Raw genomic sequence first — 12,003 nt, 5'->3', positions numbered from 1 at the left:
GGGGGGGGTCATTATGGCCACATTTACACAGTGAACCAATTAAGTTTTTTTTTCTTCCATTATCTGGCACAGATCAAACCTTGTTGCACATGTGTAAACAGTACAACTATTCAAACCAAATTGCAGGGTAGCTAAAGAAACGTTTCTCAGGACTAAACACCACTCCTGACAACTGCAATATCACATGGATATGTGTGAGTGGCAAACAGTTAAATGCACTTTTTGATCAAACTGCCCATCTTAGTAGGGTATTCATGTAAAAACAGTGTTATAGACTACACATTTGGGAGACAAACATTGCAGTGTAAACAGATCTGCTGCCCAATGAACAGAAATGTTACAAAGACCAAAAAAAGGAAACCAAAATCTGGCAGAACAAAAGTGGCATAAAGGCTCTGCAGTGTTTGACAGCAACCTTTAACAAAAAAATATCCTCTAATATCGCACTGGTCTAATGTGCAAATATAATGAGCAACTTGTATGAAATGACAGTTGGTGCCAATTATTAAAGATGACAAAACTGAGAAACTGCAGTGCGAGTAATTCTAATATTCACATTCATTTGAGGATTATATTATTAAGGTTAATTCTGAATAAATCAGCACACATTATTCTGTCCTACTTAAATAACAATTCATTCATATTACCAGGGTTGTGTTAGCTATGAAAACCACAGATATTATCGCAATTATTTCTGGGGCAATATATCGCACAACAAAAAGTTGTTATCGTGACAGGCCTACACAGATATATCTGAAACTGCTGATCACAGTATGCAGAACATGCCAAGTATTCATGAAATTCACACTTGCCTGTTGTTCAAGAGACACTGACCACTCAAGCCTCCTTGAACCATACACTCATACTGCTGTACTGAACAGAGCTGAAGGAAAACAAGCTTCTGGCTTTTAAGGCTTCAGCACGTAAATAATGCATTTGTGTAAGCGTTAATACCTAGAAAGGCTGGGCACAAGATGCTAAAATCCAAATACTCATATTGGTTTCCAAAAACTATAGTAACCTAAACAGCAACCAAAAATTATGCTTTTTCACTTTTTCAACATTTCGGACAACTAAAACGTTTAAAAATGTTTCACACTTTTTTTTATGTAACAAAGCATATTTATTTATTTGAGGTGATCAAAGACGCCATAGATTGATACAGACAAATAATGCAAATGCAAATATTTTCAGATAATGCACCATTGAGCACACACACACTCCTAGATCAGAGATTTGAGAGCTGCATATTCATCTTTACATTTGGTAAAAAGTACCAGGAGATTCTAAAGCATTAGTGAAGAAAGCAGAAAAAAAAAACATGTAATCGGATTCAGCCATAAGTGGCACTCTATTTAAAATTTGACCAAATTAATTTAGCAAATGCCTATAATTGCTGAGATTTAACACAGAGCTCATGAAAAACACTAATATCACAATTTCCTTAGAGAACCACTTTTCGACATCAATCCATTACACCCATTATCAAGTCAACACCAGAGTGGCTCTGATTTAACAGTTTCTCTGCTTTTAGTGACGTAAAATAGACAAACCCAGAAACAAATATCAATCAGACTTCAGAAATTAATTTTCCCCATATTCACAAATTAATTAGCTGTTCTGAATAATTTAATCATTAAGAACATCACATTAAAAAATACCAATTATAATTTAAATTTTTTTTAATCACTACACATCTACATCAGAGCAGGATTTCTGTTCTATCTTCTCAAATCGCATAAATAGTGGCACATATTATGGGTCAAGAAGTATTTCAATCAATAAACAGCATTCGAAATAAAAATGCAAATGTTTACCTGAGATGTAGTTTCTCTAAACTGGCGTCTGCCAGGTCATCGTTAGCCCTCTGGTGTATATCCCGCTGGGTCTCAATCTTATGGTCATCAGACAAGCCGTCTACTTTATGGATGAACACTTCAAAGTTGATCTCTGGGTTGACCCTGTAGGCGCGTGATACTGTTAGGTGGAGTCGACCAAGGGCCTCCACATAGTCATCCTGTGATACAGAGGAAGAATGCAAGATGGTATGAGTTGCCAATGTACAATGTAGAGGTTGGCCAGGTTTAGAGAAAATGCTGTACTTGAGGTTACCAAACAAATTGTAAATTGCAATTTAACAAATGTATAAAACAGAACTATACACATAAATGATGCAAGAATATAGCAGAACTTTAACAACTCTTCTTGTTTGTTTGTTTGTTTGTTTGTTTGTTTGTGTGTGTGTGTGTGTGTGATATCACACACTGCTGTAGTTGAGACTTCAACTGGTAAAAGGGTTTACAAATCTGCAATCTAATCGACCATACTTTAAATAACTTTCAGCTAGAAGTAAGACTGAAGGGCTGAGAGAAAACAGCACGGACTGCCCTGTATCAGCAGAAACACAAAGTCAATCTTGTACCTATTTTTACTTTAGGCCAATGTGATCCAATAAGCTAAGCCTCGATGACAAACAACATTCAATTAAATAAAACCAGAATTTCTGAACTCAATGCCAAGATTTAAATAAACCAACTATTTACAACCATTAAAGGGACAGTTCACCCAAAAATGAAGATATTAGAAGAATGTGGTTAAACAAATAGTTTCTGGTCCCCGTTGAGTTCCATAATATTTGTTTTTCCATACTATAAAAATAAAAAATAGTTCCTTTTTAATGACAATTTTATTGATTAATTAGCCTAATAACAATGACTTTCTTTTTGAAATATCATATAAACAAACAGATACTGATAAACCCAGTTTAATCTGCTTAAAACTTTACATATTCCACCAATGAATAAGACAAACCTGGTCAGTATTTATAATTATAACGTTTCACAAAAGAATCAAGCCGTCTCGAATTACTGACAGAACTACATCACTATGTCGTTTGGGTGTGCACACTAATTAGTGTCAAAGATTTGAATTTCTTGTTGCACCTGTGCATCGATGACAAATATCAAGGCCCCAGTTCCTCTGAAAATCATCTCGTAGTCAAAGGTTGGATCAAAAAAGTCCACTTGTCCAGGGAAGTCCCAGATCTGGAAGTTGACAAAGGAGCTGCTGGAGATGTCATCTTTATAGATCTTGTTGGTGCTCTCCAGAAACAGGGTCTCATTGGGGGACATCTTGTGAAACACCACCTAATAAGGCAAAAGACATTTGACACATTAAAAAGCATTCTCAAAGTGCCCAGTTTCACCTCCGGTGGGAGAGTAATAAAGTCAGACAATTGTGAAATCAAACTAAAAGCCAAGTCACATGCTTCATGGACTTTGAGGAGCTTACTGGTGGCAAGACTTAAGTCTCAGAGGCTTCAAATTTTACATTCTTAAATCGTATAGACATGCCAATCATAGGCATTTTAAAGATGCACTCAATACGTTTTTTAATTACATTTAGCTGACAATAATCATCCCAATGGTACCAATGGTTTTGGACTTAATATTTATGGATGAAAAGTCAAAACAAAAAAAATATGATACAATTATATAAGTTTTGAAAGGGTTTTCTGTTGTTTCAGTAGTGATAAAAGTTAAATCACAAATTAAGGCGCTTACTTCATCTGTTGCCAAATAGACACTAATGTCACTTTGCCAGAAAAATAACAACAACAACAACACATTGCTTACACACTTTTTAGTTTTTTTTTTACTGTGATCAAGTGGTACGTCAAGGAAGTTTCACGGTACAGCAGTTATGACTGTCATGTGTTCGTGTTCAGTGCTTGATGATGCAGCATTTATCTTCAACTGATGGCGTGGAAACTGCGGGGAGTCATGACTACAGACACCGACAGGAACTGCTTGTTTGTATGGTGTTTCTTGTTATACTGTTTGGTACTTTTATATTTATGTTTTCATTAAAACGCTATATCAGACAAACTTAATTAGGGCCCGAGCACCGATGGTGTGAGGACCCTATTGGAATTGCTCCGTTTCTTATTATTCTTCTTCTTCTTCTTCTCCAAAGTGAATCGCAATGTTTGATAAAAGTCTTGGCCTGAAGACATCTATATGCCAACGTCCAGTTATAATCATAGCGCCACCAGCTGGCAGCAGGAAGTTTGGCGCATATAAATGACTTTGACATATTCCTCTTATATTTACCACTTTAAATGCATATTGCCCACTCTTTGCTCTTTTCCAAAAGCCACCGGGTGGCGGTGAGCCCGGGTGCGAGGGCCCTTTCATCACTGCTTGCAGCTTTAATATTACTATTGTTATTATCAGTAGTAGAATCTCAATCAATTACATGACACAGTAGGTCATGTGACATCACCATGGCAGCGCCCAAGAGGGGGCGACCCGCTCCATGTACAATAAAACAGCATTTTCTAGTAGACTGTGTAGTTTTCATCCCATGTGATTGCTCAGGATTTTAATAATCTGTCAAAAGCGCTGTTAACTACTTTTTGTACGTTTTTTTTAATTAGCAAATATTACTAAGTGCATCTATAATGGCTATATTTCCTAACCAACACAAGTAATACATGCGAGATGCATTTAACACGCAATTTATACGAAATGAATACCCTTTGTTTATAAAGATGCGCAAAGACAGTAAAAGAAAACTGATCGTCCTCAAGAATTATAACTACTTCCAAATGTCAGAAAAGTGTCTTCTAGTCACCTATTTCTGTACGTATGAGCTACATAATGTGCATTGAGATGGTGTGGTGAAGGATGAATATATGAATAAGCATTTTAGGTTTTGTAATGAAGAAATCACGTGCCACATCAATGCCGGGTGAGTTATCACAATATTAACATGGCATGCACATAATGCTACATGTATCCTTCTTAGTCAACTGAATGAGTGTGATGTATTTTGGTCTGTATGGCATCCAACTCCATAAATCCACCGCTGCTTAAGAAATAGGTTGGTTGTAAGGGCTCTAAGTGGTGCTCTTGCCCGTGCCCAGTGACAGCTAGGCAGCAGCCCGGAACGGCTCTGACCCGGTTCTAGCTCCCTCGGCTAAGAAGTCAGCAGGGTAACGACCATATGGGAACGACAACCTAGACGCTCTAAATATCATCTCTTCCTCCTACCTTCTGGATAGAGGACTTTCCGCTCCTCCTCAATCCCATCAGCAGGATTCTCGGTTTGCTGTCGGAGGGAGTGGGACTGTCCTCAATGTCTCCTTCTTCTCCATATCCGAAATCTTTGGGAAACGAGTCCGCCACCCCGTAACTGTCCGCCAGCGGTGCCTCGTACTGGATCGACATGTTAACCCCCGCCCCAACCCCTTTAAAATATAACCTGGCCGATTTTCAGTAATCCAACCAGCACGAAATTAATGCTTGGCGAACAAACGTAAAACCTCGTTATCGTATAAATACATGAGAGCAAACTTCTTATGGATTCTCCTTTAAATCTTCAGTCTCTTGCGTTTCCCCTTCTGGATGAAACGCCCACTTAAAATCGACACTCGAGTGTAATTGGGTGGCCGCCCGGTAACTCGTATGCTGATTGGATAAATAAAGTGTCACTCTACTAAGCTATTAAAATGTGGGTGGGATCGTTGCAAGTCATGTGCCTGATGGTCACCTGACAAACGGATTTGTGTGAATGGGTGTTTTTTTCCGACCTGTCATCTGAAACGGTATTTCTTATCTTGAAATGCTGATAAAGATTTGTTGGTAAATGTTAAATGTTGTTTATGAATGTTCGTTTATAAATGTTCGTTAAATCCCATTGTCCACGCTAAGTGGCACATAGCCTACATTTTGCTTTTTGGATATGAAACAACCTGTATGCCCTTTCTTTAAAAAATAAAATAAAGCAAATAAAAATAACAAATAAATGAATAAATAAGTAACTAGTGGGAAAACTACAATGTTAAAATTGTTGGCTTGATCAATGTCAAACACCAAATAGAAAGTTGCAAACAATAGCATATTTATTTATTTGTTTATTTGTTTGTTTAACTATATTTATTATTTAATACATTGGTTAATATACCATTTTAACATTATGCATGCCAATATGTTAGTTGTACATGTTATGACGTAACACAGACATCTTTCAGATGGGTAAACTGAAATTAACATCTCTGGTCATTTGTTATGCTCTGGTCATATCTATTTACCATGTAAATATGTTCATATGACATCAAGACAGCAATTTAATTTGGACAACTATTTTTAGATTTCAAAAGCTTTAAACAGTCTGTTGTTTAATGTAATAATGAAAGTTATGCCACACATAATTCATATGTGTACCAGTTAAACGACAGGCTGATTAAAGGTTAGGTCTTCAGACAATAACAACATTGACTGACCAATGTGTCACATGGCAGACTAAAGCCAATGTTGTTATTGTTTTACTAATGTATATGCACAGATGTACTGAAGACTCAGTCAGGTTACAAAACTTTTGCACTTTAGTTCAGTTTTTAGCAGCACAGGTCAATTAAATTGATAAAATATAAATTTAAAAGGTACATTTGATCAACGTAGTGTTGGGAAGACAATATTTTTGTGGTTAGGACACCACCAAATAAAGTATAAAGGATTGGATCTTAATTAAGACTTCTTGAAATGATAATAGCAAAAGCTTTCCATTCAAAAGTTGAATAGGAATGTAGAGCTGTCTGAAGAAACAGGTTCATCTGAACAACTGTTTGGAAGACAGATGGATTGTGTTTTGTTTGTTTTGTTATTCAACCATGCTTTCTTTTTCTAAAACAGCAAGGAAGTACAACCGATCTAGTTCCTAACACGAAAACTAGAGCAGCATTTAATTGCTAATATCTCAAGTCGTAGTATAAAGTATATTTTGTGTGTGAGGACTCAAAATACATATCTATAGGCTTTATTCCAGTAGATGGTGCTGTTAGCACTTAAAATAGTCTGGTTTTGAGCTGTATAATTAATTCACTGGACTGTGTTGTTAAAATAATAACAACTTTCAAATGGCTGTTTGTCCCCTTTTAATGTGAGGTAACACTTCCCATTTATGATTCTTCTCTTTATAGTTAAGTGTAAGACAAGAACAAGAATAGTTTCTTAAAGAAACTTTCTTTAGTACCATAGTGTGACATGAAGCAATGACAATAACATTTTTAAGCTGACAATAACAGCAACAGACAACATACAAAAAAGCACAAAACCATATTAAATACAAGAAGTATTTTAAATTTTAATTTGAAGTTAATTTCAAGCCTGTGCAAAGAAACTGTTGGATATTTTGGTACTTAACTTTGGTTTAGCTTCATTTTGCTGATAAAAGCATGTGTGCGTGGTTAAATAATGCACAGTATATGTACATCTATTATGCATATTTTTTATATCATCTAAATTCTCATCATAATACTAATTAAACATAAGTAAAATTTATTTATTTTGCTTGTTAAATCTCTCTTAGACTAATAATTTTGAAACACTGGTGTCCATACACTTAGAAAAAAAACAGACTTAAAGAAAGATTCGATATCTGTCTTAATTGCACTGTAAATCAGACCAGTTTATTCATCTGTTAATATGACATATGCACATAAAACAATTAATTTTTTCACAACAGTAATTTTTGAAGATTTTTACAGCTGCTCTATTAAAGCACAATGTATTGAAATTTATTTATTTTTTTTTACCATTACATCATTTTGACTTCTGATGCAGGAAGCACTCAAAAAGAGAACAAGGTGTCCAGGTGAGAACAAGGCATGCATAATCAAACGTACAATCTCTCTAGTGTAGTCATACTACTATTGTTAATTCAATATACTGTCAGTGTGTACTGTTAAATTGATATGTATGTAAAAAGAGAGCATAAACAATCCATTAAGGATTAAAGAGTTGAATATAAAACTTTAGTCTGAGATTGGAGTCATTTTCCATCACTATATAACTGTGCAAATGACATGGCTACCATCAATAGTGAATGTACTGTATATAATGAAGTTTTCTCATATCTGTAAGTCTGTAGGAGCTGCTCGTCTGCTACTGGAACTGCTGGCCAATGAGGCGCAATGGCTTGGTGATGCTCGTGGACTATGCCGTGACTCAGAGCTAGATTCTTCTATTGAATCAGGAGAGGTGGGCCTGCTCATTTTGGAATCAGATCTGGATGAAGTACGTGCCCGCACAGCGGCGTAAGGACAGCGGGCCTTAGCTCCTTCCAGGGAATCCGTGTCTGATCCATTACCTTCTACAACCGTTGAGCAGTTCCAGGGTGCACTGACCTTCCATGGCTTCTTTCCCATGCCGGATGATGTGTGAGAAGATTCCCTGGTGTAGTCTGAAGTCTTAGAATCCTGGCCTTTCTTGAGCAGAGGTGGAGGGTGGACAGAATCTTCCCCTTCGTCTTGTTTCGGCGGTGTGACGGAGTTGCAAGGCGGTGAACACGTATCACTGCTGGTGTTGTTGGAATTGCTGTTGTGCTTCGTGTGACTATTCTGCGAGTACTTTGGTGCATCAGAACCATCTTTAGCTGGCAAATCACCCTGAACAGGCAAGAAAGCAGAGGATGGGTTGATCAAAGGAGGGTAGGCGGTTCCATCAGGTGGTCTCTCAAGAAGAAGGTTGTATCCACAAGGTGCAGATGCAATGGTGGCCTTGTGGCCAGTGGAGGTGCCGAAGCATGTCTGATGCACCACCGAATCTTTCTTCAGCTTGTTGGGATAGTAGCTGTCATCGAGATCGTCCCTCAGCTGTGGGTAGTAGTTCAAGATGACCTTTTTAAGCTTCTTGTAGCCCAGGTGCATGATCTCCAGGATGTTGAGAAACAATGAGATGGCAGCTATGCATTGCATGAACACCATGAAGACGCTTTTTTCAGTGGGTCGAGATACAAAGCAATCCACCGCATTCGGGCAGGGCTCCCGCTCACATTTGTAGAGCGGATATAGTTGAAACCCATACAGAACATATTGTCCGGTCATGAAACCCACCTCTACGGCCGAGCGGGTGACTATGTGAGCCACGTAGGTGCGCAGAAGAGACCCCCTCAACGGAGCTTTGTTCAGCTTCCCCTGGTCAATCTGCCGAAGCTCACGCTCTATTTTGCGTCGTATCTCCGCCATCTCTACATCCACGGTCTCGAGTTCACGTCTCAGTGCCAATTTTTTGCGCTGCCGTTCTTTTTCAAGGGCACGGAGGCGGTAGAGAGCATGGCCCATGTACACTAGCGAGGGTGAAGAAACAAAAATGACCTGCAGCACCCAGTAGCGGATGAGGGAAATGGGGAATGCCTTGTCATAGCACACATTGCGGCAACCAGGCTGCTCGGTGTTGCAGATAAAGTCAGCCTGTTCATCATTCCACACATCCTCCGCTGCCACCCCAAGCACCAGCATGCGGAAGATGAAGAGGATGGTCAGCCAGATCTTCCCCACCATGGTGGAGTGGATATGCACCTCTTCCAAAATCCCACCAAGAAAGTTCCAGTCTCCCATCTTTACTCTGGCATGTTTGTGTCTGTTAAGAGAGGGATTAAGGAGCAAGAATCATGAAAATGGACTGGGGCTCTGCCAACACGTTCAACACTTTTGGTCGGAATGTGTCCTAAAGTAGCATTACTTGGAGACTTGACTACACTAGCTATATCCAAACACCAAGAAACTGTCTTACTCATTTCACAGACTAAAGCAAAATAAAACTATTTTAACTCAAATGGAAAGACAGACCAAAACTTTCAATAAACCTCTGGCGGAATCTGCTAACAACATAGCCTACTTCAATATGGAAAAATAGCATCTGTGAAATGCTGTATTATTTGTAAGAACTGAAACGTTCAACTAAATTTGGTCCCCATTCTTTTTATACTTAGAGACTTGATTTGCCATTGCATTGCTACATACCATCAAACCCTAAAATAGAAACATTTATGTTTGTATTTCATAATATCTGTAGATAACAGTGTGTCACCATATGCAATCTAATTTAATGTCCCTTCTATATATTTTGTGTTTGTTAGTTGTCTTTCAATTGTATCTGAAAACCTCCAAAAAAGAAAATAATTTAAAAATGTCAAAAGAAAAAAAAATAGACTGTGGGTCGCATTTTCATGCATTGAAAAAAGAAGTACCAGACTATTAAATGATTTTACAGCATACGTCTTTCATCATTACTGTCACTTTTATTTTAAACTGACATTTTCCCAGAGCAAATATGAACATCTTGCAACCTAATATATTTATATAAATGCATAAACCATTGGAGACTTATTTCAAAACTAGGAAGAAATAACATAAGAAATAGACACAAAAATTGAATGCGAGACTGAAACTACTGATGCAAGAACACAAAGTCTCCATCACAAGCATAAAAGTAGTAAGGTGTATGGTAAAATTCATTCATAAACACTTAAATCACCCCAACAAAATTCAGAGTAATGGTAGATCAAAATGAGTTTTTCAATGAAAGATTTTTTAAATGTTTACAAATGGTCCCAGGTGTATGGTATAATTTGGGTATAATTATTCTTTTTTTTATTATATATTTACAGTTTTGAAAAGAGTGAAAATGCAGAAAGCTTATAATAATAATAATAATATATTTTTACTTTTATCTTTAAAAAAAAATTAATTTAGACCTGAATTTAACAATCTAAAAAAAAATTTTTTTTTTATTAATTATATAATTACAAACTTTTTAATTGATATCAGGTATAATTACAGCAGTCTTAATACTATTCAAATTATTAAATAGTAAAAAAAAAAAAAGAAAAAAGAAAGAAAACATGCAGTGCTACAAAATACAATCAATCAGTGCATTGCGGTGTCGACGTTCTAAGCATCTTGTTAAAAGTAAACATAGTAAACACCAACATACCTTAAAAAAACAAGGAGGAAGTTAAGTAAGTCTTCATGGCAACTCAAAAGCTACTCCAACGCCTACACTTTAAGTGCAAAAAGCTAGACTCATGTCATACTGGTCATTGTTAAAGGTCTCGACTAAACGCAAAACAAGCAGGTCTTATTGGTGCCAACTTATAGTCATGCAGGAGAAATCAATACTGTAAGCGATGCCATTTACCTTACAGCAGTATGCGCAGACTGCCGGTGCTTGAAATCCCCGCGGGTCATACAAGCGCGACGAGGCCGCCAAAATATTTAAAAATCGTTGGTGACCTGCACATCTGACGCAGCATATCACCTGAACTTTTGTGACCCCTTCTTTTCTCTCTGTTGGCACCAAAAGAAGGTTTCCGAATACGCACGGGTCTGTTGGCAAGCGCATTGCTTCTGTATGTCAGTATGTTCATGCTCTTATGCACCCGCTCTTAATCGGAGTATACGGTCTTGCATGTTTGATTGCTAGTTAACACCCGCTACCCGTTACCCGTTTCCCCTTTTCTTGCTGAGTTGCAAAAATAGCTCAACTGTAAGCGCAAGCCTGAACTAAACGCACGCGCGCGTCTACTGGTGGATTTCCACGTTTTGTATAGAGAAATGGAGAAGCAGCACATATAACCAAAACAATGACTTGTTTTAATTGGTGAAATGTTGAATAAAACAGCAAAAGGCTGATAATTATTGTTTATTCCATGAAATTGTTCACAGCTAAGCGCAACGCTTTCTAATGGCATTTGGCCACGTGTTGGCACTACATTTTGTAGTCAATACTTCGGGAAGCAATCAATCGGTCATGTCCGATTTCATACTCTGCTGGGTCCAGCCCAATGTAATTACGTTGTCTCTGCTAGCTGTGGTGATATTTTATTCCTTTTAAAAGAAATCAATGGTGCAATCCCATTACGCTCACTAAGTATACGCTGTTGGTTGGATTCATCCTGCGACATCTATTTAGGGGCATATCAGGCAAGCCCTATTTAACGTAGTGAGTGAGCCTCTTCATTACACAATCTGATTCATACTAGGCATGATTTTAATGAATAACTAAATTAAAACTTTGGTATTTTAAAAAGAGAGGCATATTAGGTTGGCTTGAATGCATTTTATGCTCCCTGATGTGCTCCCAGATTAAAATTTAACTATTTTACGACCTTCCATGATCATATTAATAATAATATTTTTTTTTTTTAAAAAGAAAGAAA

The 12,003-nt window shown here is 37.3% G+C and overlaps 2 protein-coding genes across 3 annotated transcripts in view; both read right to left on the bottom strand.

Moving 5' to 3' along the window:
• The window catches only part of LOC107730935 (ras-related GTP-binding protein C-like), an 8,302-nt gene extending 2,906 nt beyond the window's left edge, over nucleotides 1-5,396 (bottom strand). Inside the window, exons 1-3 of the mRNA XM_016541899.1 lie at nucleotides 5,055-5,396; nucleotides 2,943-3,146; nucleotides 1,818-2,017 (exon numbers count right to left, since the gene is read on the bottom strand). Of these exons, the coding sequence (XP_016397385.1) occupies nucleotides 1,818-2,017; nucleotides 2,943-3,146; nucleotides 5,055-5,231 (581 nt within the window). The 5' untranslated portion in view covers nucleotides 5,232-5,396. The remainder of the gene's footprint in view (nucleotides 1-1,817; nucleotides 2,018-2,942; nucleotides 3,147-5,054) is intronic.
• A 2,160-nt stretch (nucleotides 5,397-7,556) lies between these two features.
• LOC107730936 (gap junction alpha-9 protein-like) lies at nucleotides 7,557-11,316 on the bottom strand. Of its 2 annotated transcripts, none has more exons than XM_016541900.1 (2): nucleotides 10,983-11,316; nucleotides 7,557-9,422 (listed from the first exon to the last, which is right to left on the bottom strand). In XM_016541900.1, exons 1-2 carry the CDS (start codon nucleotides 11,030-11,032, stop codon nucleotides 7,913-7,915), a joined length of 1,560 nt encoding a protein of 519 aa, XP_016397386.1. In that variant the 5' UTR covers nucleotides 11,033-11,316; the 3' UTR covers nucleotides 7,557-7,912. The 2 variants fall into 2 exon arrangements, with proteins under 2 accessions (XP_016397386.1, XP_016397387.1); XM_016541901.1 differs by lacking the exon at nucleotides 10,983-11,316 and adding an exon at nucleotides 10,779-10,946.
• Between the last annotated feature and the right edge of the window lie 687 nt (nucleotides 11,317-12,003).

This window comes from Sinocyclocheilus rhinocerous, unplaced genomic scaffold (assembly GCF_001515625.1).
Source record: "Sinocyclocheilus rhinocerous isolate Xijiao unplaced genomic scaffold, SAMN03320098_v1.1 scaffold1993, whole genome shotgun sequence".
NCBI lineage: Eukaryota > Metazoa > Chordata > Actinopteri > Cypriniformes > Cyprinidae > Sinocyclocheilus > Sinocyclocheilus rhinocerous.
Note: the sequence above shows the minus strand (reverse complement) of the source record. Positions and strands in the feature narration are given on the sequence as shown.